The 25,642-nt window shown below is 35.3% G+C and overlaps 2 protein-coding genes across 2 annotated transcripts; both read right to left on the bottom strand.

Moving 5' to 3' along the window:
• Positions 1–652: 652 nt before the first annotated feature.
• LOC104088662 (cellulose synthase A catalytic subunit 8 [UDP-forming]) lies at positions 653–14,031 on the bottom strand. The gene is given in 26 exon segments (XM_009593381.4): positions 653–1,430; positions 1,634–1,987; positions 2,101–2,300; positions 2,384–2,630; positions 2,757–2,969; positions 3,058–3,183; positions 3,373–3,510; positions 3,606–3,951; positions 4,040–4,306; positions 4,535–4,682; positions 4,782–4,833; positions 4,947–5,032; positions 5,184–5,403; positions 6,673–6,740; positions 7,172–7,209; positions 7,211–7,293; positions 7,392–7,545; positions 7,621–7,948; positions 9,399–9,476; positions 9,820–9,862; positions 10,127–10,183; positions 11,537–11,596; positions 12,589–12,645; positions 12,913–12,974; positions 13,598–13,697; positions 13,881–14,031. Coding segments are annotated over 26 exon segments (4,209 nt in total). The 5' UTR covers positions 13,977–14,031; the 3' UTR covers positions 653–842.
• A 2,349-nt stretch (positions 14,032–16,380) lies between these two features.
• Positions 16,381–17,067, bottom strand: LOC104088654 (uncharacterized). The gene has a single exon (XM_009593373.1). The coding sequence runs from the start codon at positions 17,065–17,067 to the stop codon at positions 16,381–16,383; it is 687 nt and encodes a 228-aa protein (XP_009591668.1).
• Positions 17,068–25,642: the final 8,575 nt, after the last annotated feature.

Genomic DNA, 25,642 nt, shown 5'->3' with positions numbered 1-25,642 from the left:
TAAATCTTCCGTTTGGATTGTAAATATAAAAATGGGAATATTTTGGTGCTCATTAATAAAAGTCGTAGCCCTCAACTTATTTTTGGTACAGTTCCATACTGTATAATGAAACTCGTTTTGTGTTACTACTTACTCGTTTTATTGGATTGCAATTATTTCACTATGTTTGATCAAGGTGTAAAACTGTAAATTAGTTCTTTTAGAAACTTATACAATGTAATCTAGCATTGTCATTTTAGTTCTAAGGTATGATCCTATGTATATAATATGGGTATGGCGGGGCTCTATCCCAACCTTACGATGTTATGTGACTCTTAGAGACTTGTAGATAGACCGTTTGTTGTACGGCCTTGTCGGCTTCTGTTTTGATGTACAAGTGCTCATGGTAGCCTTGTCGCCCCGTCTATATACTTATGCGTGTCATTTTGAAATGTAATTAATCGTATAACTTTCTATCTATATTCAGATTTAATATTAAGTTGGTTGTTGAATGACATACGCGGGTGCTCGGTAAGTAAGGTCGGGTGCCGGTCGTGCCCCTCCGTTTTGGGTGTGACAAACTTGAAACCTTCGAAGCTAAATGGATTGAATTGAATAACACCATAATATTCATTATCAGCTCAACTTCCTTTTAACTTTGAAATTTCAAGCGTTTCAATTCAAAATTCAACATTGTATAATTTCCAATTAAATTTTCCTTACACTTCTTCCTTAGCTGGAGAAAACTGATACAAGCTGCTCAAAACTATGCAAGACTAGGGAAGTTTTCACCTCCACACTAGATGAAAAGGAAGTCTACATTTCAAACATGTGATAAAGTTCAAGAAATCTTGTTCCAGAGCTCAACAATCAATGGAAATGCAGTTTTGAGCCATGGCTGCAGGATCATCTTTGGAGACAAATGGATTAATCTTGACCCAAACAAGTGAAAAAACAGAAGCCAAGAGTACAGACCATAACACAACAATGGTTGGTGTTCGATTTTGGCGTCCCATGAGACCTTTGAGGAATGGATAAAGATGAAGGATCACCCAAAATGAGAAGAAAACTTTGCCAAATAAAGGTCCCCAAGCTTCATATCCTTTGTTGAGTGCATCAGAGAAACCAGCAACAACACCAACTAAGTTGAGAATGAGAATTGTAGTTGGAGGGATCAAGACTGTTGTCCATTTGAAGATGTAGAGATCGCCAAACTCTCCATCATCTGCAGCTTTGGCTGTCACTGTGAAGTTTGTGTCTATACCAGCAAGCATTTTGAGGAATCCTTGGAAAACTGCAAAGAGATGGGCAGAGACACCACCAATCACCCAAAACTGCTCGTTACGCCACCAGTCCTCTATACCTATACCACTCCATCGTAGCTCGAGCACACCTGTCACTATGATGGAAAGGAAAAGCCCAAGAAACAGTATACTCGCAACGTTTGATAGCTGCATACAAGGCACAAGAATTTGATTCAGTAATAGAAACTAAAGAAACAGCAGCCTTAGGGATGATGAATTTTGCAAAATAGAAACTAAAGAATTTGATGCAAATAGTAATTTTGCAAAAATTTCAAATCTTGGAACATTTAGTAGTCCATAATGGCTTTAGAAAGTTGGAAACAAGCCTCAGAGAAGTGGGAAGCATTTACCGTAGGAATGATGAATTTTCCTGTAAGAAGGCAAACAGCAGGAATAGTACAATAAGCAATGAGGGGAAGAGAAGTAAAAGGATAGACAATGGTGTTGGTGTAGGCAAGTCGTTGGAGCCATTTGAGGCGGCCGCCTCCAAATCCATACCACAAAGGGCAATGCCTACTCAAGAAAATCTCCACCGATCCAAGAGCCCATCGAAGAACTTGGTGCAATCTGTCTGACAAGTTGATAGGAGCTGACCCTTTGAAAGCAGGCCTCAATGGCATGCAGTATATTGATCTCCATCCCCTGCACTGCATCTTGAATCCAGTCAAGATATCCTCTGTCACTGAACCATATATCCAACCAATCTGAAAAGGCCAAACAAAAACAAAAATAAGTTAAACCAAAAGATCAATCAGAAAGTAGGCTTGAGACTTCAGGAAAAAAAAAAGTCTTGAAAAGAGCAAGAGTCAATTTTTACTTCTTTTCCCCATGCTGTCTTCTCCTCATAACCACAGCCGATAACATGAATTGCTTCTCTAATCAGTATCGATGGATTGACAGAATCAGGTACTCCTCCATTTTCCATCAACGTAGACTCGATAAACACGGATGACATGCCAAAAGTTTTCTCAAAACTCATCTGAGAGATAAGTAAGGACCTCTCATGCTCGTCATAATCTGCAGACACAAAAATGATAGCAGCTTAATTGCAAGGATAATGGTGCTAAATAAAGGGAATGTTGTTGTACTGGAAAACTCACTTTCAATTTCTCTTAGGTTGAAGATTGCAGAATTTAGATCTTCTCTTTTTGCATCACGATATACCTCAGTGAGATCCTTCTCTTTGGCTGGTTTCTTGCGGCGACAGCAACAAGAGCAAGATGAAGAAGATTTGGGTAATGTAGGCAGATTAGAAGGGCTATAACCGTAAAGTGCTTGCCTATTGAAACAACATCCTGTACCGACATATACAGGTCCTTGGATTCCATCCAAACCTTTCATGTTAACCTGAAATCATGAAAAAATAGCAATTAAGAGTATGATGTTGAATGAAGAAAGATTATTTTTTTTATTTTTAAATAGATGAAGAAATTCATTTGAGAAATGCTAACTTTAGGTGGTCAAGATACTTACATCAAAGAAGACTATGTTTCTGTTAGCATATCTGTCACTTTTATCAATCCCATCAAATCTCTGGGGGAACTGCACATAACAGACATCTCTGCCGACTTGTGGATCCATTAGGAAACACATAGCCTCACGAATGGCTTTGCTGTTATTGACGTAGTGATCACAGTCAAGATTGAGAATGTAGGGTGCATTTGTGAGAACTGCAGACACCCTTATCTGATAAATAAAAAACAAGTAAGTTTGTGAAAGGAAGTAAACAAAAATCGTCTGAGATCAATGCTAATGAATTGCTTTTTGAACACACCAGAGCATTTTCAGCACCAGCTTTTTTGTGGTGCTGATAACCGGGTCTTTTCTCTCTTGAGACATAAACGAGTCGTGGAAGTTCATTTCCTTCAATGTCATGTGCACCACTATGTCCCAAGAAAACCTGTATAAGAAGAAAAATTATGGAGTAACTGAACATCGCAAATACTAAAACTTCAAGAAGCAAAAACTGTGACCTCAAAAATATGGAGTATGAACTAAAATGATCTGAAAGCAGCAAGTGCAAGGATTGTTGCAAAATCTTCATTGTGATTTTATTGAAACTGAGATAGGTTAATAAGTAACAAGTAACCTGAATCATTCCAGGATGATCACGCGGGTTGTTTCCTGGCCAAGGAGTTCCATCCGCCATGGTCCAGCCATCCTCTGGTGTTTTCTGAGCCTTGGCAACTAAAGCATTTACCCTCACTTTATACTCTTCATATTCTCTCTGCAAATACCAAATAAAAGACCAATAATGTAACCCAATTCATGAACCATATAGTATATGTTTATCTCATACTATTTCAAAAACTAGGCTCTTACCTTCATTGCTCTACGCTCCTTGACAAAAGAAGGCTGCACCTTGTCTTTCAAGTAATCAAACTTTTGCGAGAAGTAGAACTCAGGTGCACGTGGTTCAATTGAAAATTTCTTGCAGAATGGTACCCATTTCCTTGCAAATTCAGAAGTCTCAGCTAGTGACTCAAATGTAAGCATTGAGCCACCATCATCAGATACATAGCAGGAAACTTTCTCGACAGGATAGTCAACCGCAAGGATTGAGAGAACAGTGTTGGCAGTAATCAAAGGAGGTTCTTTCATAGGATCAACTGTACTGACAAAGAAATCTACTGGTGCAAGCTGACAAGGTTCTCCCTCCCTTTCAAACCTACAAAAGATTCAAGAAAAATTAACAAGATTACACTTTTTATCAAGTTGTAAGAAAGTAATGAACATTTTTGAAGAAGATTCCTAACCTTGCAGATAGCCTGTCAATATATGTCTCTCGGTTGATAGGAGACCATTTAGGGAACTGATCCAACACCCAAGAGAAAGCAAACCAGATCTCACAAATAACAGAAACAAGCCACAGGGGATAGGCACTTTCAACTGGATGTGTTACTCTATAGTGGAAGAAAAGACACAGAACTATAAATCGGATGATAATCACGATTCTGTATGGAGCAATTTGAGATTTCGGCACAGGAATGATTCTTGAAAGTGGCTCTGCAGCATCTGCTAACCTACACAAGTTATATTACACGCAATCAATAGATGCATGATGGAAATAGAGCAAGTTCATAATTCGAAGTCACTGAAGGTGGATTAAACACCATTGCTTATAACTGGAAGAGTCCTTTTATTTCTTGTTAGTTATTTAGATATCTAGACAAAAGAAATCAACCCCATTTCAAGAAAACTATGGAATTATACAAAAAGTGCAAGACTATCTTTTGCAAAAGCCTACTTACTGTGGCTTTTCTTCCATCTGCTGCTCAGGTGGAACTTCAGCTTCTTGTACAACAGTCTTACTTTGGGTCTTCTTTTTCTTGTTTTTCTTTTCCTTCCAACTTTCTACTCTATTCTTCCATATTGGATTCCCAGAATCATCATGATATTCTTCATGAGGAAATAGCAAGTAAGTTGATAATGTTCTTCATTGAACTACACTACAAAGAGCTATTATGAATCTTGTACAGCAAAGGTTCATATACTTACCACTGTCCACAGTTGAAACAGTGCTGACATTTCTAGCATGAACTCCAACATCCTACATTGAAAACAATAATCACAGAATATTGTAAGCAGCTAAACTTCGATTTCATGTCTCAAGGACTAAACATAGAAAGAAACATGTGAAGTTTCACCAGATATAATTAGTACCTGAGCAGTATTAAGATGAGAAGCCGTTGTAGTATGGTTAGTAGAAGATTCATGCTCATTTTCTCCATCAGCCATAGTCAAGCCCTCTGCACAATTTAACCATGCATAATAAGCATAGAACTATGTTACAATTTCTTTGTACTTCTTTTACCGAATTATCACATGGGATCATTAATCAGATAAATTTAAGTCTTAAATAAAGCCAAATTGTCAAGAAAACTAGATTAATTTAAGTACCATCATAAGGAGTTGCACAGCGTAAACAAGCATTGCGCCCTTCTTTGATCTCATAATGCAAGCAAGACTTACAAACAGGATAATTGCACTCATGACAAGCCACAAAGACTTCACCATTAGTATTTTCTAACCCCACTTGTTCGCCGCAAATGTTACATATCGGAACCCCTGACTCCATCATTTTTCCACTCACAAACTCACTGTTCAATCTTTGCCACAGCTAGCACACAAGGTGATGCTTTGTTCTTTGTTACTTGCAAGAATATAAAGAAGGAATGTTCACTTAACGTACAAAAGCTAAGGAATGAGAAACATTATTGTAATGGTGAAGGAACGTTTGGAGGGTGGTTATGGCCAGCTTGTAGGTTGAGAAGTTGGTGTCAAAGGTATATTTTCAGAGAAGAAAGCAAAGCAAAATGTTGACAGAGATTTTTCAAATATTTGCGGGAGTTGGAAGGAATGAATATGGTTGGAGCTTGTACATCTTAACCAACTAATTGTACCAAACTTTGAGTCAGACTGCAGCTTCAACCCTGAGCCACCCCCCACACACCTCCTTTGACAGAAGTCAAGCCACATGCCTCTCTTTTCTTTTTCTTTTTTCTTTAGATCTAAGTTATGGACTACTATATACTAACATTATAAAAAAAATTACCGCATAAAAAAGATTAACATTACCGTTAATATGTGATAATAGTTTAGTTATCATTTTTATTTAGTTACCAATTAATGCTTATCAAAAAAATATTATTCGTAATTAAGTGATCTAATTGTATAAAAATATATAACACTCGTGCATAAAATTTAAACTCTTCATTTTTATCAAAGAATTTTTTTTCTTACCATCTATAGATTTACTGTCAAAATCAAGGAAGAATAAAAGCTCTAACATCAAACAATGTGATTCGGACCGAATATCTTTTTCTTTTCACCTATCTGTTTTCTACTCTCTATCTAAGGACAAATATTTTCGTGTAGATATACAAATATAAAATACAAGTACTGCGAATTAAAATACAAATATTTTTTAGGTCACTCCATCATATAATCCCCCTTCATCCAGTCTGCCCGGAATTATAACTAGGATCAATTTATTCATGTTTTTATGTTCTAATTAAAGATTGTCTATTTTTATATCTCAACGAATCAGATTATTCTCTTCACCAATATATGCAAAATGCAATCTCAATAAGAACATAATCTCTCTGACTCGACTGTCCTAAATCATCCAGTTCAAATTAACAAGATTAAAAATTAACATAAAAAATATTTGGAAACTCGTGATAATCAGGCGTGAATTCATGTTAACTTTATATGATGTAAAATAGATGTTAAGAAGTACGAAAATTGAAAAAGAATACTTATCTTTACGCTCTATACACACCAGATAGTTCAATATAAATGTATTGGACAAATCAATGACATAATGTACCAAGAACAGGCTCACAATTAGGTATGTTAGTATTGTAACTGCAACCAATAGGTATACCTCACAGTTGCACGCACGCTCAAGCATACATGCAGTAGATATCTTCAGAGTGTTTTTATTATATAGTGCTGCTTACAAATTAAGAGAATAATATACAAACAAAAGTGCGTCGAAGTAACTATCTAATTAAGTAATGTCAATTCTCAATATCAAAGTCTCAGGACCCATTCCCCTACCACAATGAAAAAAAGAAGAGAGGAAATGTAGAGACAACCTCAGACTCTGGATGTCCAAGACATCTTTTTGCAATGGAGAGACAACCTCAGATTCTTGATATTTAATACATCTTTTTGCAATTACATTGGAAATTCAAACATTTATTCTTCAGATGCAAAAGCATATGCCAATACCATTGCTTTAGAACCTAGTTATTTAGGTCAAAACCTTGTAGGATAGAACCTTGATTGGCGAAGCCATGAACGTCCAATTAGCGTGCAAGAGAAAAAGCCATATTTGGTGTATAGGGAGCATAACATTCTCCGAGGGTCACATCATGTACAAGTAAAGTGTCTCGGCTCAATCTGTGTTGCTTCACCCGATGGTGTAAACCTTCACTACCTTGGATGTATCACAGACGACTAGGTTCTCTGAATCAGTAGGAGTTGTGCAAAGCCAGTTCACCTGATTAGTTAAAGAGTCAATCATGAGATAAATATACAAAACAATCGAAGCATAAAGTGGGAGAGAGAAATCATAAAAAGCAATGAAGCAAGACTCACTTTTCTGCTCAAACTTAAGCTAGAGCGAAGGAAATCGCAGCCTGTGCTTGTCTCACCAGTGATGAGAAACTTAGAGCAATCCCATACTTTTACTTGTTTGTCATTGCCACCTGAAATTATGAACTTCCCTTTGTCTCCAAATGTTGAAAAAGTCCTAATAAAATTTCGGCAGAGTTAGTGCTGGCAGGCGCGGTAGATTTGAGCATGCTATGCTATAACGAAAACTTACACACAAGATACAGCAGCAGTGTGTCCTCCCAAAGCGTGATCAAGGTGCAGGTCTCCTCCATTTTGATTTCCATTTTCAGGATCAGCAGAAGAACTGCCAACTTTTGGGGCTGATTTAGAACCTTTCTTGGGTTTAGCTGAACTTTTGGACTTGACAGCATTGGGTTCTGACTCAACCTTTATTACAGAAACAACTCCATCACCCCTAGCCACAACACATATCTTCTCAAATTTATCCACCACATCAGCTTCAGGAACAGCCAGAGCATGAACGAAGGCAGGGTTCAAACATTGTCCCATATTACCTTTGTTTCCCGTGTCAAGTGTGCCTACAGCAAACAAAGAAAACTTTAACAGCTGATTTAATCAATCTGGATATATCAAGATGGCATTTTCTAGTACATTAGCTTGGCTAAGAGTATTGGATCCAGGTAGTGGTGGCAAAATGGTTAAACGAAAACAGTTATCCACCCATATTATCTATTAAAAAATGGGTTGGATAATGAACTATTTAAAAACGGGTCAAATATGATAAGAAACATATTATCCACTTAGAAAATGGATAATCAATGGATAACTAATGGGTTTAACTTTTACATTTGTAAAGCCTCAAATTGGGGTTCCAAGTTTGGGGGACTAAAAATTCTCCCAATACCGATCATATTCAAGAAACCATGAATAATATGGATATCCATATTATCCGTCGGTTAACCCGTTTTTTATCTGTATTAAATATGGGTCGGGTCGGATAATTTATCCGTTTTTTTCATTACCCGTTTTCGACATGCCCATATCCGACCCGACATGCCCCACCCATTTGCCACCCTAGATCCAGGTATGAGTCTGTCTGAAACTACATTCAACCGTTGTAGGTTTTGTATGCATTGTGAAGGATCCAAAAGGAAATGCCCGCATCAGTCCTAGATGGGTGAACAGAGGTAAAATGATGAGCGGCGGTTTGATTTTTCTGTAAAAATGGAGACAAGAGAACCAAAACTACATGTAGCAAGCAGGAGGCAGTAATTATTTAGGTCTCGCGTGAACTTGACTGCGCAGTAGGTTTTATTGAGCATTAAAGTAGTTGGAGCGCACAAGAATAGTCATGAATCACTTCTAGCCAATCCTGCCTAGGCGGATAACCTCGAATGTTGAAAAGGCACTCTTACAAAAATTATGACAGACCTAAGTTAAGGGCTCTAGAATAATATTTAACATGGGAGGAAGATAAAAAAAAAATTAATCAGTGAAAATGGGAGGAAGATAATCGACTATCTACTTCCAATTCCCATTTCACACCACAAACTGAACTAGCAGTGATGCTTTCCGAGCAATGGAGGATACATTTAGATATAATCCTAAATGTGGTCCATTTCTGTTCTCCATTGATACAAGACATGTTATCTGATTTATTATTAACTCATTGAGCATTTCCTCTACCACATAACCAACACCATGGAAATGGAAAACAGAAACCAAAGTTACACAGTAATACGCACTTGACTCATACTCCCGAAATTTATCTCTCTGAGAATCCCTGTTTACTTATAACATTATTACTTTATCTTATTTTGACCTACAAGGAAAATATTAGTACTGTCTTACACATATTAAACCATTACATTATCCCTTTTCAACTACTATATGAAATACTCAGATATGCAGTTCTGGTGTAGTAAGGCATGCATTCAACTTGAGAGTATAAATTACCATAGTAACTAGTACTAGAAACTGCAAATATACAAAAGAGTGCATAGTTACATCGTAGAAGGCTTAACCTACCAAAGTCCCAAATCGTCTGCGGTCGTCCCTTGGAGAAGTCCCATAGCACAAGTTTTGAATCAAGACCTCCAGTGATGACTTAAAAATGACACAAAAATACAAGATATTGTCGTCATCAGCTTATAAGAAACAATATGGAAGCCCTATTTAATCTCCAAACATCATAGGAAATTGAACAGAAAGCAGCAGGCTGTCACAACTTGCACATTTTATTAAAACCCTATGTACTACAACTTGCACATTTTTCGAAACCTTACATTGTTCCATTCATGTTCATTTATGTACGCCATTCACTTCAACGTGTATGTGGGTCATATGTATTTCTAGAGGGGGATGGTCAATGTCATGGGGGCCGGTGTTGGGTTTTGGGGGGGGGGGGGGGGTAATATAGGACTTCTGAAAATTTTGGTTCCAAAAGTACCTTCCCAAGGCCTCCAAGGAATGAATTGAGCACTGCTACATATCTGATAAGATAGTTAAGGTCACAAATGATAGGTTCAGAATAAGAAAATAGTTCCCTATTTGAAGTTGGGGAAGAAAAAATGGAAAAAGAAACATCACAGCCAAAATACAAGTAGGACTACTTCACATGCCAAAAACATAATACAAGAAAAGAAATAACAAATAAGTAGAATATAGAACAGTAAAAATTTAACTACAAAAGAAAGACATAAAAAGATCACCATGTTTCTGGGAGAAACTTATCATAGTTATATGAAAAAGGATACACTTGTGTGGCCAGCTCTCAATGTTTTGTACATTCGACTTTGGCGGATGTCAATGATCTGCAAGTAGCACTCAGATGTCCAACATACATATAGAAATAGCGAAACACTTTTATCTCTTAAAAGTTTCACAACTCATCAAGTAGCTAACACATTCCAGACATTGTAGTAAGACCAACAAATAAACCAATATAGCAGAAATGTTGCAAGACAAATAGACTAATATGCGTGCATGGCCATTTATGTATATCTATGTATTTATGGACCTCACTTTGTAAATATGAGAGGGGAAAAGAGGGAGAGAGATCGATACGAACATATATAAATCCTTCAAGCAATAGGATACACGACAGCGGAGACTTAAAAACATGGAGTAGACAAATCTTCTCCCTTTCTATCGTCTGAACATTGTAATGATAAAGGGAGGTATGCTTTCCACAGATAGCGCACAATTAATCAACACTCAATAGTCCAGATTTGTAGTAGCAACGAGGTAAATTGTCAGAGAGGAATATGTTGGAGCAGATGAGCACTATGAGGTGCGAAGGATGAAGCATTAAGAGGGTCTTCCCAACATCATTGATGTGCATAATCCTCAGTAATTTGCAAAAACATATCTTCCAGTAACACCATAATAGACCAGAATTACTTCCTTTCCTAAAAATTAAATAAGAAAGAGGACTCCAAATCGTGGTACACAACTTATATCAGATCAAGACATAAGAATAGTTTTTTTTTTAGATGGACAAGACATAAGAATATTATTAGATAAAAAAATTGAATCCCGACGCCAAAGGCCGAAAATACAAAATTTTACAGCTAACAGAAGATACCATAATTCTCAATTTTCTTTATCAGGTTTAACAGCATACACCAGAATCTTGTTACACCATGAACTCAATGATATTAAACCATACTCGACCAACACCTTAATTACCTATCAGTGTACAGAATTGAAGCCCAGATCCACAAAGGAATAAAGCCAAAAGGCTAGATTTCACTTCCCAAGATTGAATTTTTACTTTATATTTTGGTAGCCAGACACGGATTCCGGGGACTTTGTGAAAGAAGGCATATTTTCCCATGTCTTACCGATAAAATACGGCAAGAACTTATTAGCATAGATGACTTGCTAAACCTGAAAACCCTAATGACGCTTCCTCTTAGAACAAACAGCTATTTCCTGTTGGGAGGCCACACCTATGGCACGGGCTTCCACAACCTGTAACTTCTTTTAGACAACTTTATAGCTGCTGCATTGCTATTAATATTAAATTTATTCCATGAAGAAACAAATATGATCTCGACCTGTTTGTTGCATCCACCACTCTTGAATCACTATCATGCACTGTAAACTAAGTGGATTCATGGCATTATGTTATAGAATACAATACACACATTTAGCTGTCCTACCTTGACATCACCACTATCATCTGCTGCAGCGAGGTACGATGACTTTGAGTTGCAAGCAATCTACAGAACAGAAACATTAAGCACGCAGAATTATAATTGGTATTGTTTGAAAATATAGTAAAACTAATTGAGGCACCTGAAATATGACCTTATTAGACAGGAGAAAATCACATGAGATAATGTGAAAAGGAAGATAGGTAAGTATCAAATAAAAGAGTGCACAAAACCTAATACTTATCCAAATGAACAAATACAGCATAAATCGTAAATTTCTACTTCTAAGCCTGTGCAAGGTGGATCTGTTGGACATGACATTTAGGCCATAGAACTAAAGACAGAGAATTGGGTGCAAATTGCCTAAAAATCAACAAGGGACGTTAACAAAGCCCTGTATTTTATAAAATCTCTGTTAATGTGGAGATGCGGTACAGTGTATTGCAGAGCTACCCACCTATTCGTGTTGGTGGTTGAACCATAATCATTTTACAAAATAAGATAGAGAGATAAGTGATGTAACACTTTCCCCTGGTTTCTGCACCTACTCCTGAAATTATGTCCAGAAGCACCATTATTCGGGTTTGAAAAGCAGAGTGATCGATAAAATGTACAATGTTGAACGGGCAGCCATTGACGCGGAAAGACTCCTAAATTGCTTTTAGCTAAATGCCATGAGCTAATGCTCATCAGAGACCAACATCAGGTTAAGAGATAAGAGTAGAAAATAACTGACACATATAGCTGAAGTGTTAGGAATCAAATTCCAAAAATACTGGCAAATGCTTGAATAAGAGGCTAGAGGTTAATAAAGAAGGTGCTGAAGATAGCAAGACATTGTATTACCAACTGAACTCATGATCGGGCATATTCCTAATAACATGACTAGTGGATAATTACAAGACGAGCACAAGGCCATATTTTGGAAAACAGGAGAATAATATAAAATGTATAGTGCAAAAATCCATTCTCAAACGGTAGGTAACTTCCAATGATATTGACAGTGAGACAAACGAGAAAATATAAGGTTAAAAAAAAGAAATGAACAGCAATCAGACCTGATTTATCTCATCCTTGTTGTAATTGTAACTGTGCAGTAGTTTCGATGCAGTAACCTTCAAATAAAATTAAAGTGGATAAATAACAAAATATTTGTGTCCTAGCATCCAAAAGTGATAAAAGAGAATAAGTGGAGAGAAGCCAATTCAAACCAAGTTACAACATAAAATTCAGAAGGAAAAGCGTTTTGATCAGACAGATACTAGTAAGGGTCAAAAGTAGCCATGTACGAATGCCAGAATCACATAAGAACTGGTAATCTATAAAAGCCCGTACAAGAAATAAGTCATGGGAAAGTAGTTGTGGAACAATGATAACATTACCATATTCACATCAAAGCATTTGACTTCATTTCCCGACGAGACATAAACAACATCTTCATTTCCTGCACAATGGATCACATGTTTGATATTGAGATTGAAGGCTCTCAAGAATTTCAAGTTATGCTAGTAATGTCAGCGGAAGGTTATCATCCCTCCAACTAATGTATTTCAGTGCAGAAACAGAGATGTCAAAATCAATACTCATTTCGTTTCAAATTAGATGATGTACTTTCTTTTTTAGTCTGTTCCAAAATAAATGACCCATTTCTAAACTTGGAAATAATTCTAACTTTAAACTCTTCATTTTACCCATTTTATCATTAATGAGAAGTTTTTATAACCACACAAATGTCATGGCCCCATAAAGCTTTTAACCCTTAAGCTTTTAACACCACAAGTTTCAAAAGTTTTATTCTTTTTTCTTAAAATCAATGCCGAGTCAAACTAACGCATCTAAATTGAAACGGAGGGAGTAATTTTTAATTGTCAGTAACTGTCTAAAAATAGCATACTCCATTATTTTGTCTAAATGCAGCCGCATATTTTTTAAGTTGGAATGTTCAGTGTTAGCGTCAGAGTGGTAAGAGTCGGAATATTGGAAGTTCTTGAGTCAAACACATTTTATTTAATGACACAATACCAATTAAATAAGGAGATGAGTGAAACAAAGTAAAATATCACAAACCTGGCTTGAAGCATAATGATGAGACCGGGTTACCATTTCCAACATCCATTGTAAAGATACTATCTTTGCACCTCAAATCGAACCAGCACACACACCCATCCTATTATTTATCAGCAAGAAAATGATCAAATACATTAAAACGACAGTCGAACTTAATGCACGGTCAATACTCAATAGGGCTTAAGCTCTTTTAATTACAAGAGTCAAAATTCAGAATCTAAAACAACACCAGAAGGCATATGCTTCATCTGGATGTCTAAATAATTAATGGAAAAAGGTGGACCTCAGCTGCGGTGGCAATAAGACCAGGGCGGTTTTGAGATGCGATAGAGCAAGTGGTGCTGGCTTTGTGACCCTTTAGCTTCCTTGGTTCCTCCATTGTACTCCAGTTGCTTTGAGTTTGTAACGCCGGTAATAAAAAACCCTCTCTGTGTGTTTTCTTTTGGGGGGGGGGGGGGGGGGGGGTTTCAGACGATGTCGTATTGTTAATTTGTCAGGAGAAAATATTTATTGCACTAATATATGCAACAAATTATGTAAATATTTTAAGATTTAAGCAATAATATTAGATTAAAATAATATTCTAACTATGATTAAGTAATAATCTTACCCAAAAAATATATATATTATGCACTTATTAATGTTATATGCATAAGGAATAAAGTTTTATCAACGACTCCGATAAAGAGAAGTTCACTGTAATAAATTCAAATTGGATGATAGGAAAAATGGACTTACAATAACCTTGGATATGGGCGACTTGTGATATACTACAAATTAGACACATTTTATGTGACGCAATATTTATTTGTGATATATATATATATATATATATATATATATATATGAATTAAGTAAAGTAGTTGAAATGGAAATGTGAAGCATAACCTCCTACTAATATCTGGGATATTACTCGGGGCGGCTCAATCCTAAAGCAAGTGAAACACTTGCTTTAGGCCCCAAATATTTAAGGGCCCCAAAATTACTAGTATTTCTCTATATATAGTAGTATATTATTTATATAATTATCTTTTATTATTGATAAATTTATTTTTTTATTGTCATATTAATTTTTAATAACTCGATTTCTTCCTCTAATTAATATAACTAAAATAGTTTTCTGTCAATCTTATTTTACTTTTTTACTTAATTATATTTCTCTATTCATTAGTTGGTCACGTAACTATATCTAATAATCTAACTTATTATTTATTTTCCTTACATAAATTATACTTTCTCCGTCCCAATTTATATGAAAGTGTTTGACTGGACATGGATTTTATGAAATAAAGGAAGGTTTTTGAAACTTGTAATCTTAAATAAATCATAGAAGTTTTTGGGCTAGAAATCATCTCATTAATGGTAAAATGAAAAATCTAAAGTTGAATTGTTACCAAATATAGAAATGGACTTACTAAAAAAAAGGAGTCACTTATGTTTTCTGGGTTCTCCCAGTTGTGATGCAATCAATGTTAAATTCATTTAATTTTCTGTATTTTATAAAACTAAGTTCTCATTTTTTTTTAATTCCACATCCTGACTTGTCTAATTTTTTTTAAAACGATGTTCATTATATATATATATATATATATATATATATATATATATATATATATATATATATATATATATATATATAAGATTTTGCTTTAGGCCTCTTATTAAGATTTTGTTTTAGGCCTCCGATGAGGTTGGGTTGCCCCTGATATTACTAGCATAGTTCATAGTTCTGGATTTTTTTGTTAAATTTTGAATTAAATATTGGTTAATCGGTGATCAACTTTTCATGATTGATAAGTGATAACAAGTAAATAAATGTAATGGTTTAGCAATAATATCATTTATTATATATATATATATTATATATATATATATATATATATATATATATAAAAAACATATTTAAATAATAAATGTGCTAGAATTAGAGGGGAAATGAAACGTGTATTACCTTAATTTGAGTTTTTCCTGCCTCGGAAGTTTCAGTGGTTCTCTGTTTATTCTTACTGATTGGAGTTAGAGGCAACCTATTAACGAACGAGTTTCATCGTCTAACTTAAGTTTTCATGTCACTAACTCCTGAACTTTCTTGTTGCTTTTGTACGATAAATATTAGCATGAACTTCATAAATGCCTCTATTTTCCCCTATAGAACTGAAAATAGGAACTAGGGAGATTACATTTTTAACAACTTTCTTCAATGTTAACCCCACGATCATGGTCATCCATTAAGTATATTTGACATGTCTTCCTCAAACTCTAGTCCTCCAATCAGAAACGACACCAAAATACAAAAAGACGTAATCCGCATATATTTTTAGATAGTAAACAATGGTGTAAAGAGGTACAATCATGGCTGACTTTTCAATTTTATTTGGACTTCACAATGTCGCACATGTAGCATAAGCCAATAGAATTGGTATTCAGAAAGAACAAAAAGGAGGAAGAAATTGGAGTTAAACAAACCGTTCGCTCTGCACTAACTCTGTTTATTTCAATAGCATTTTTGTGCCAATCTTGGCAAATACTGATATTCAAGTTAAACAAAATTTAAACTTCAATCGAATATCTCCATTAGAAATTCCAAAACTCACAACCAAAGAACCTATTTTTTTTTTTTGGCCTCTGAAGAGAGTTTGCCCTGCTCTTAGATTATATACATACTGCAACTCTCAACAATGTGAGTCAAGAAGCAGAAAAAATGGAACTTTAACAGGCTAACTAACTTTTCTTATACATTTTATAGTAGGAAAAAAGTGAGAAAGTTCACAAAGATTTGAACTTTAGGCTTTTACTGTGGAAGCAACAGTATGAGCCCACCTTTTGAGACTCCGTTTGACGTCAATTTCATTGCTGGTGGCAGGTATTTTCCAATTCATCAATGTGCTCATTCTATTCTTCTTTTCAAGAATTTCCCATGCCTCAGAAAGATAAGGCCTGGCTCTTGACTCAGATTTCTCAAAACAATTCACTTTTACTTGATCACCACTATCCCTGTTTTTGCCCAGTTTTTGTAAACCTGGTATAACCTCAACCAAACTGGAATTTACATCTTCTTCTGAGAATTCAAATCCAAGATCCATAAACCCCTTTAGCTCTTCATATTCTAGCTCCGATAAACTTTTGCTGAGACCCTTTTTGGTTCTTCTTGTTCTTCTTCTCCTTTCCCTTCTTCTACCTTTTACTTTCTTTAATTCTGCCTTATTACAAAAAGGTGTGAAATGGGTTGTTGGAAGAACTGAATCAGGAGAGAAAGGATCTGAATTATAGCTCAAATCATCACTTTGTGAACCAAGTTGAATTTCTAACAAAGATGAGTACTCATTTAAAGTTTCTGGTGAATTTTCTTGAATTTTGTGATCTGGGTGTTTTTGTGAATTTAATGGAGGGGTTGGATTTGAATGTTTCTTGAGGATTTCAACATCAAACCAGTATGAATCAAAAAGGCTAAGAATAGCCTCGAGGTTCATTACTGGTGGCTGGAAAAAGAAAAATTTGGAAAGTTAAAGCGCACAAGTTTGTTGCGCTAGATGCTTAATGAAGTATTGAGGAGAATTAACTTCTGAGTGTGTATATATATTGATCTTGGTTACCAAAATGCCCTTGTAGTTTGCTTATAATACAAAAATGCTTCAACGTTTGTTTGTTTACACGTTTTGCTGCAGTATTATTCTAATTTAGGAAAACGTCGCTGTACTTATCAAAATGTACTTAACAAGATAGTTTTGTACCAAAGTACGTAAACTATCTAGGTGTAGTTCCACATTTGCCACGAAAGGTTTTCATCCGGGAACTATCTTGATGAAACTAACGTAATTTATTATCTACTTTTAAGTTAAAGTTATTTAAAGAAAGAAAAAAAGCTACTTGTACGAGTGCCATGAGAAAGTTGCTAGGGAAGACTGTGTGTATCCTTCTCGATTTTAAATCACGATTTTTTTCCCTAACACATGTTAGAATTAGGTTTTCATTTTTAAATTTGAATAGCTTTACGTGACAAAAGGAGATAGAACAAAAATGAGTTTTTCATCACGAGCAAACTAATGCTTAGATGTAGGGTGGTAAACGGACGGGTCGGGCGGGTCGGGTCGGATATTGCTGGTGTAGATGATAATGGTTATAAAAGAAAGGAAGAAAGATGTTGTCTTTCACACGGTGATATGCACAAAGCATGAATAAGACACTCATGTGGCTAGGTTATGTCTGAAAGGAAATTGGTCAGCCTTAAGTTTATTAGAGAATTGGGCCTTGCATTATTTGGGGTCACTAGTTTTGGGTCGATGGGCTGATACACATTTTACAGATGAAGTATCTCTTAAAGCCTACACTTTTAGAAGAATGTAAATACAGCAATTATACAGCCTGTAATTAGAACTCTTTATCCAAATGTATTTATCCAATAAATCGGTTATACAGTAGCATATAGAATAGTGCCACTTGGCATAGTTTGTTATAGGCTAGATTCATTTTCTCTTGTATAAATATGGACAATGTACAAAACGTCACTACACAATGAATATACAAAGAAAATTTTCATAAATATTCTTCAGTTCTATCATGGTATCAGAGCAGGATTGAGCTACTCGTTGTTTCCTTGATTCTCAAGTCATTTTCATCTTCCTTCATTCTTCTAATTTTTCATCGGATCTCCAATGGGTACCAATGGAACACCTATTGATGCTGTCATTTCATCTTCTTCTACCACCACTGTTGCACCTAAAGTTTCTCCTACAACAGGTGTAGTGGACTCTTCACATCCCTACTACCTTCATCTTTCAGACTATCCAGGCATGAATTTGGTTACTTCAATCTTTGATGGCAAAAACTATGGAGAATGGAGAAGGGCAGTGATCATTGCTTTGTCTACAAAGAACAAGTTGGGATTTATTGACGGAACCCTGACTATTCCACCTGTTGATTCTGGCCTCCAAAGTATATGGGCTAGGTGTAATGATATGGTCCTCTTATGGCTGCTGAATTCTATGTCAAAGGAGATAGCTAAAAGTGTTGTGTACTCACAAAGTGCCACGGATCTCTGGAGTGATCTAGAAAATAGTTTTGGGCAAACAAATAGAGCAAAATTATTTCAACTACAAAAGGAACTCAGTGTTGTTATTCAAGGTAATATCAGTATCTCTACCTATTTCACTAAGATGAAGAGCCTATGGGATGAACTTGATGCATTGAATACCTTCTTTGCTTATATTTGTGATTGTGAGTGTGGAGCTAAAGCTAAGAATGTAAAGGCACACCAAGATGAGAGGTTATTGCAATTTTTAATAGGGCTCAATGACACATTCATAGGGGTCAGAAGTAACATCCTGTTATCTTCTCCTTTGCCTTTTATTAGTCGGGCATATTCTCTTGTTATCAAATATGAGAAACAGAGAGAGATTCATGTTGCTCCTGTCTATCCAGGAGATTCAGCATCTTTTCTTGCTCCTACTCAATTAGGAAATTTCAGAAAGTATAATGAAAACAAAGGACAAAAGGGAGGATATGATCAGAAGAAGAACTCTGGAATATATGCCTATTGTAAGAAACCAGGACATAGCATTGATAAATGTTATAGGTTACATAGTTTTCCAGCAGATTTTAAGTTTACTAAACATAGGAGGTTTTAAGGAACTGTGCAGATAATAATGCATTTACTGCCAATGAGGAAGTGGACTATTCATGAGCTAATGCAGCAGAAAATCAGATTCTTATCCAGGATAGTGTGGCTCAACTTCTGCAGCTTCTTCAACATATGAAGGCAGGACAACAGGGAGCAAGCAGTTCTGATGCAAGTGCAAACCTCAGTTGTGCTGGTATAGCCAAGTTCTTCAACTCTTATGGATGTTTCATTCAAATTAATTGTGAGTCTTGGATATTGGATATTGGATAGTGGTGCAACTGAGTATATGACTTTTAACAAAGATTTTTTCATAGACTTTAAAGACTTACCTAAACCATTGATGGTTAAACTTCCTAATTCTTATAAAGTTAAGGTAAATCATTCAGGTCCAGTGACACTCATGCATAATCTAATTCTGCACAATGTATTGTATGTGCCCTCTTTTAGATTTAATCTATTGTCTGTACACAAGTTGTACAGACAACTCAATAAGTATGTTTTTTTCACTCATTTTCTTATTTTCTGCTGCAGGACCCTTCACTGAAGGACCCTCTGGATATTAGTAAAGAACAAGAAGGACTCTACATTCTCAATTCAAGGCCTTCTGTAGAAGCTTCAAAGGATTTACCTAAGTCTAGTAATGCTTGTAGTAGGAAATCTATTTCTATTTTGAACTCTTGTTTCATTCATTCATTTTTCTGATGTAAAGGATAAGTTGTGGCATTATAGATAAGGCCATTTGCCTTTAAGTAATATGAAGGACATATCCTCTATTTATGTTCCTTCATGTTTCAATTTTTTTACTCCTTGTCTTATATGTCCAATGGCTAGGTAATGCACTTTTCCCTCAAGTTCTATCTCTACCAAAAAAGTGTTTGAATTAATTCATGTGGATACTTAGGGTCCCTATAATACTGAAGCATATGATGGATATAGGTACTTTCTTACCATTATGGATAATTTTAGTAGAGGTACTTGGACTTACCTATTAACCAATAAATCAAATACCTTCACAATTTTGAAATCCTACCTAGTTATGGTAGAGAGACAATTTCACACAAAAGTCAAAACAATAAGATCAGATAATGCCTTTGAATTAGGAAGTAGGAATGTGAAATCAGAATTTTTTCAATCTCAAGGAATCCTCTATCAAACAACTTGTGTTTCCGCTCCACAACAAAATGGTGTAGTGGAGAGGAAACACAAACATATGTTAAAAACCTCAAGAGCCTTGGTATTTCAGTCACACTTACCTATATCATATTGGGGAGATTATTTTTTAACAGCCACGTATTTAATCAACAGGTTCCCTTCAAAGATATTAAACCTAAAGACACCTTATGAAATATTATTCAGAACCAAGCCTAATTATTCTAACTTGAAGTGCTTTGGTTGTCTATGTTTTGCTTCCACTATTTCAAACCACATAACCAAATTTGAGCCTAGGGCATTACCTTGTATTTTCTTAGAATATTCACATGGAAAGAAAGGTTATAAAGTACTTAATCTTCAACATTTGAAGACTTTTGTTTCTAAAGATGCTATATTCCATGAAGAATTTTTCCCTTTTACTTCTTTAAATTCTAATTGTTTTGATAAATCATTTTTACCTGTTGACACTCTTCCCAAACCAGGTAGCCATATACCTGATCCCACTATCTCTGTCTCCCCTTCTATTAGCCAAAATAATCATATTACTCCTTCTACCACTAATCTCCCTTCTCCCAGTAAAATATTTGTTCAAAGTCCAGTTTTCTCTCACAATCTTTCCCCTATATCTACTTCACATTCCAGTCTATCCATTCCCCTATTTTCTTCCCTGGGATCTGAGCCTATGATGGACACCCTTATCAGGAGTTCTTCTAGATCCCATATAGCACCAACCTATCTCAAAGTCTATATTTGCAATGCCATCCAACTCACAAATATAAGTGGCACTTGCTTTCTAGCCCCAGTCACACCTGAGTCTCTCTCTTTTAATGAATTGTCTTATTTTAATCAACATATGCTCAACACTTTGTCAAATCTCTAAGAACCTATTAATTATGCACAGGCAACACATCACCCTGGCTGGCTGGGACAAGAAATTTGAAGCACTTGAGCTAAATAAAACATGGGATGCGGTAACATTACCAGCGGGGATGAAGGCTTTACCGTGCAAGTGGGTTTACAAGGTTAAGCAACTATCATATGGCAGTATAGAAAGACTGAAAGCAAGGTTGGTCATCACAGTTGATATTCAGATAAAGGGAATAAATTACAATGAAATCTTTTCCCCCGTGGTCAAAATGACCACCATTCGATGCATTTTAGCTACATCAGTAAAGAAGGGATGGGGACTCTACCAATTATATGTCAATAATGCCTTTTTACATGGCGACCTAAGTGAGGAAGTGTACATGAAGTTTTCACCTGGGATTATGCCTCCTTCTCCTAATCATATCTGTAAATTAAGGAAATCACTCTATGGACTTCGCTAGGCTTGGAGACAATGGTATGCAAGACTCACCAATGCTCTTAATTTCAAGGGGTTCACTCATTCTCTAAATTATTATACTCTATTCTTCAAAAAGAAAGAATCTTCTATATCTATAGTGGCAGTGTATGTGGACGACATCTTATTAACAGGAAACAACAGTGAAGTGTTACATGTTTTAAAAGCTTTTCTCAACCAGGAATTTAAAATTAAGGATCTTGGCAACTTACATTTCTTCCTAGGCATGGAAGTAATTCGTGAACCTCAAGGTCTGATTCTTTCTCAAAGGAAATTCACCTTGGCTCTTCTACACGAATTTGATGTTTTGAATTCTTTACCTGTTTCCTCTCCTCTTGACCCAACTGTACGGTTGCTTGCAAATTCTGGGGAGCCTTTGAATGATCCTACTCTATATCGCCATCTCCTTGGCAAGTTGAATTATCTCACACACACTCGACCCGATTTGTCGTTCACCGTCCAATATCTCAGTCAATATATGCAGGACCCAAGGAAACCACATCTTGAAGTAGGTTTTCGAGTCCTTCGATGTCTTTTAAAGGACCAAAGTCTTGGGCTTTTTATGTTGCCTTCCTCTTCATTTCAGCTCTTAGCCTTCTGCGATTCTGATTGGGGGACTTGTCCAGACTCGAGAAAATAAGTCAGTGATTTTTATATTTCCTCGATTCTTCTCCCATCTCTTGGAAATAAAAAAAAATAGACTTTTATCTCTCTTAGCTCTGCCGAAGCAAAGTATCGCTCTACGTGGCGTGTAGTCGCTGAACTAACTTGGATGGTTCGTCTATTTGGACACTGTACAAAACGTTACTCCACAATGAATATACAAAGAAAATTTTCATAAAATATTCTTCAATTCTGTCAGATATGGGTCGGATCAAAGACGGGTACTGCAAAAATAGTTAAATTATCTGACCCGACCTATATTTAATACGGATAAAAAGCGGGTTAACTGGTTGATAATATGAATATCCATATTATCTATGACTTTTTGAGTATGATCACTTTTGGGAGAATTCCTAGTCACAAACTTGAGGAACCCCCAATTTGAGGCTTTACAAATGTAAAAGTTAAACTCATTGGTTATCTATTTTCTAAATGGATAATATGGTTCTTATCCATATTTGACCTGTTTTTAAAAAGTTCATTATCCAACCCATTTTTAATGGATAATATTGATGGATAACTATTTTATTTTAACTATTTTGCCACCACTACTTAGATGCAAGACGATTGCCCTTTTTTATCCCATCTGGTGTCTGGTGTCCGATATTTGTTCTAGTGCCCAATTAATTTGAATTCCTGTTGCGTAACTATTAAAGAGGGAAACGCTCTTGGCCGAATTTTTTTTCTTTATTTCTCGAACCCGAAATATTTTATTACAAATAAAGAAAATTTATTTAACCCGCCATAACGCGGGGGTGGGGGTGGGGGTGGGGGTTGCGACTATTGCTTATTAGTGAGAATAAATAAGACATTACTAGAATATGGAAAGGGATAATAATAATAATGTGGCTTAAAAGGGGGAAGTAAATGATTGCGTGTGGTTCAAAAAATGTGACATAAATGTCAATCTCAATAGATGCCCTTGTGAAGATGCTGAAACATGGCTAAATAGAGGCCTCACTTATTGGGGTGTGACATGGCCAAGGATTTAGCACCTAACTCAAACCATCATATTATAGTGAAATAACACCTTAAATGCAATGATGACTTTTTCATGCTCCTTTTACTACTCACCAACAATCATTGCTCCAGAGCATCAATCCAACAATATATACAAAGGGTCAAATTTCACTTTCTGTTTCTAGCTAGACCCTCAATCTTTATTTCCAATCAAGAACCAATCATAATGGAGGTTGATTAAGTTCTTAAACGCCTCTTTAATTCAGATATAAGTTTGGCTTAATCTGGACATAATCTCTAGATAATGCTAATGACTCGGATACAGGTACCAAGATAATTTTTGCGCATTGTTTACTCATTTGTAAACAAGTGGACTTCTAAATGCAAAATTTCAAAAGGTGAATTATGTAACTTCCTTGATGATTGAAGCAATATGTCAAACGATGAATATCGTCGCAATCCTGTAATTAAACTAATCTAGGTTGTTGTGAACTAAAGATTTTATAACTATATTAATAGATGCTTAATGTCTATTAAGTAAATTTGCAACTAGCCACAAATTAAGTATAAATGAAAAACTATTTGAAAATTTGACGGTTATAATGAGTTTGAGAGTTTCTATTCGTCGAGTTCATGCAAAAGAAAGATACGAGTTATTTGTAAAAAATGGAAAAGGAATAGCGAAACAAGGAAAGAAAAAAAAAAGATCAGATTACGTAAGGGGAAAAATCAGGTGTAAAAGAACAAGAAAGTGGAAAAGAAAACAAGAGAACAAAGAAGAGTCAGATTAGAAAGAAGGAACAAAATCAGGCGTAAAAAAAAAAGGGAAAAGGAAGGAATTAGATCAGAAAAAGGGTGAAAATGAGATTGGAAAGGAAGAGGAAAGCAAAAGAAAAAAAAGAAAATAAAGGAATCAGCGTGAATTTTGGAAAATGAAAAAAAAAAAAAATGCTTCAAACAGTACTTATTTTCCACCTTTTCAAGCACGTGAGTTTCTTTTCGTATCGATCAAACTATCATTCTAAATTTAATGATCGGAATTAGGTGATTCCTATATAATATTAAAAAAGGAAAGATTGAGTTTTGTGCTAATTATAGCAAAGTTTGTTGGAGCTTAATGCTGATATATTAATTCTTCCACTTAGCCTAATTAAAATAGTATAAGCGATAAGCTTAATTGTTGCTTAAGTGAATGTTAAAGAACTACACAAACAAAAAGAATGTGTACTTTCAAGAGGTTAATTGGATTAGTGAAAGAACAAAAGATACAAAAAAAAAAGTGTCCTTTGCTCTTTTTACTCGAAAAGGTACAAATTGGCAAATTTGGCATATCAAATGTTCGTGTTGATGTTGATGATGCTATATCAGAAACTTCCACTTTTCTTTTTCTTTTCATATATATGCAAATTTCCCTTTCATACTTAAATTCAAGCCATATGAAGGTTAGTGTAGTAAATGAAACTGTTACTCGAATAATCGTGGGAAGTCAACTACCAAAAATCTCACGTGCCAAATCACAAAATGCACGTGGATACTAATTATACTATATAGTGTCGATTTAGCCACGTAATAAATCCAAGTTTAAAATATATACATTTCCGTGTTTCCATACACGGAATGGCAATGATATAACTTATGGTCCTACCGACCATTATCTTTGTAAACATAAAATTTGTGGTCTGAGTTTCAATTGATTATTTAATTAGTTCTTAATTATTAATTATTCTATTTGACTTAATCTTTCTATTTCTAGTGAACACTGCCTCTTCTTGTAGATAAACTAATTTAAATGAATTGCAACGTGGCGCTTGAAGATTTTTTTCCTTTCTTGTTAAATGCTTCAACTAACTCGGAGGAAAAGAAAAGAATAGAGAAATACAAACCTTGGGGAGGGGGCAAGTCATTGAATTAATTTAATAGAAAAGATCGACAATGATATGACACTCTTACTTCCTTGTTTATTTTTTTATTGAAATTATTTAGTTTTGTTTTCTTTTCATCCCTTGAGAATGCTATAAAATGATTTGGTCGGTTTTTCCATTCTTGGTCATACTTTATAGTGGTATATTTGATCTTCTTGGTTACCGATTCATGTTAATTATAATTTAATTTGTGATATTATAACACTTACTGAAAGTTTATGCAATAGTTTAGTGCACAAAAAGAAAGGAGGGGGGAAGAAAGAGTATGGCAATATATTGTTCAACAATGACATAGTTCTTCACATAGGAATGGATTAATAGAATTATTCAACGTCATGCTTGTATGATAGGAGTTATTTTTCAGAAAAAATATTTTTGTCATTCACGAG

This window comes from Nicotiana tomentosiformis, chromosome 2, assembly GCF_000390325.3.
Source record: "Nicotiana tomentosiformis chromosome 2, ASM39032v3, whole genome shotgun sequence".
NCBI classification, from domain to species: Eukaryota; Viridiplantae; Streptophyta; class Magnoliopsida; order Solanales; family Solanaceae; genus Nicotiana; species Nicotiana tomentosiformis.
Note: the sequence above shows the minus strand (reverse complement) of the source record. Positions and strands in the feature narration are given on the sequence as shown.

Excerpts from the sequence above, each read along its gene's own strand:
- LOC104088654 (XM_009593373.1), bottom strand. The coding sequence starts at position 17,067 with ATGAACCTCGAGGCTATTCTTAGCCTTTTTGATTCATACTGGTTTGAT.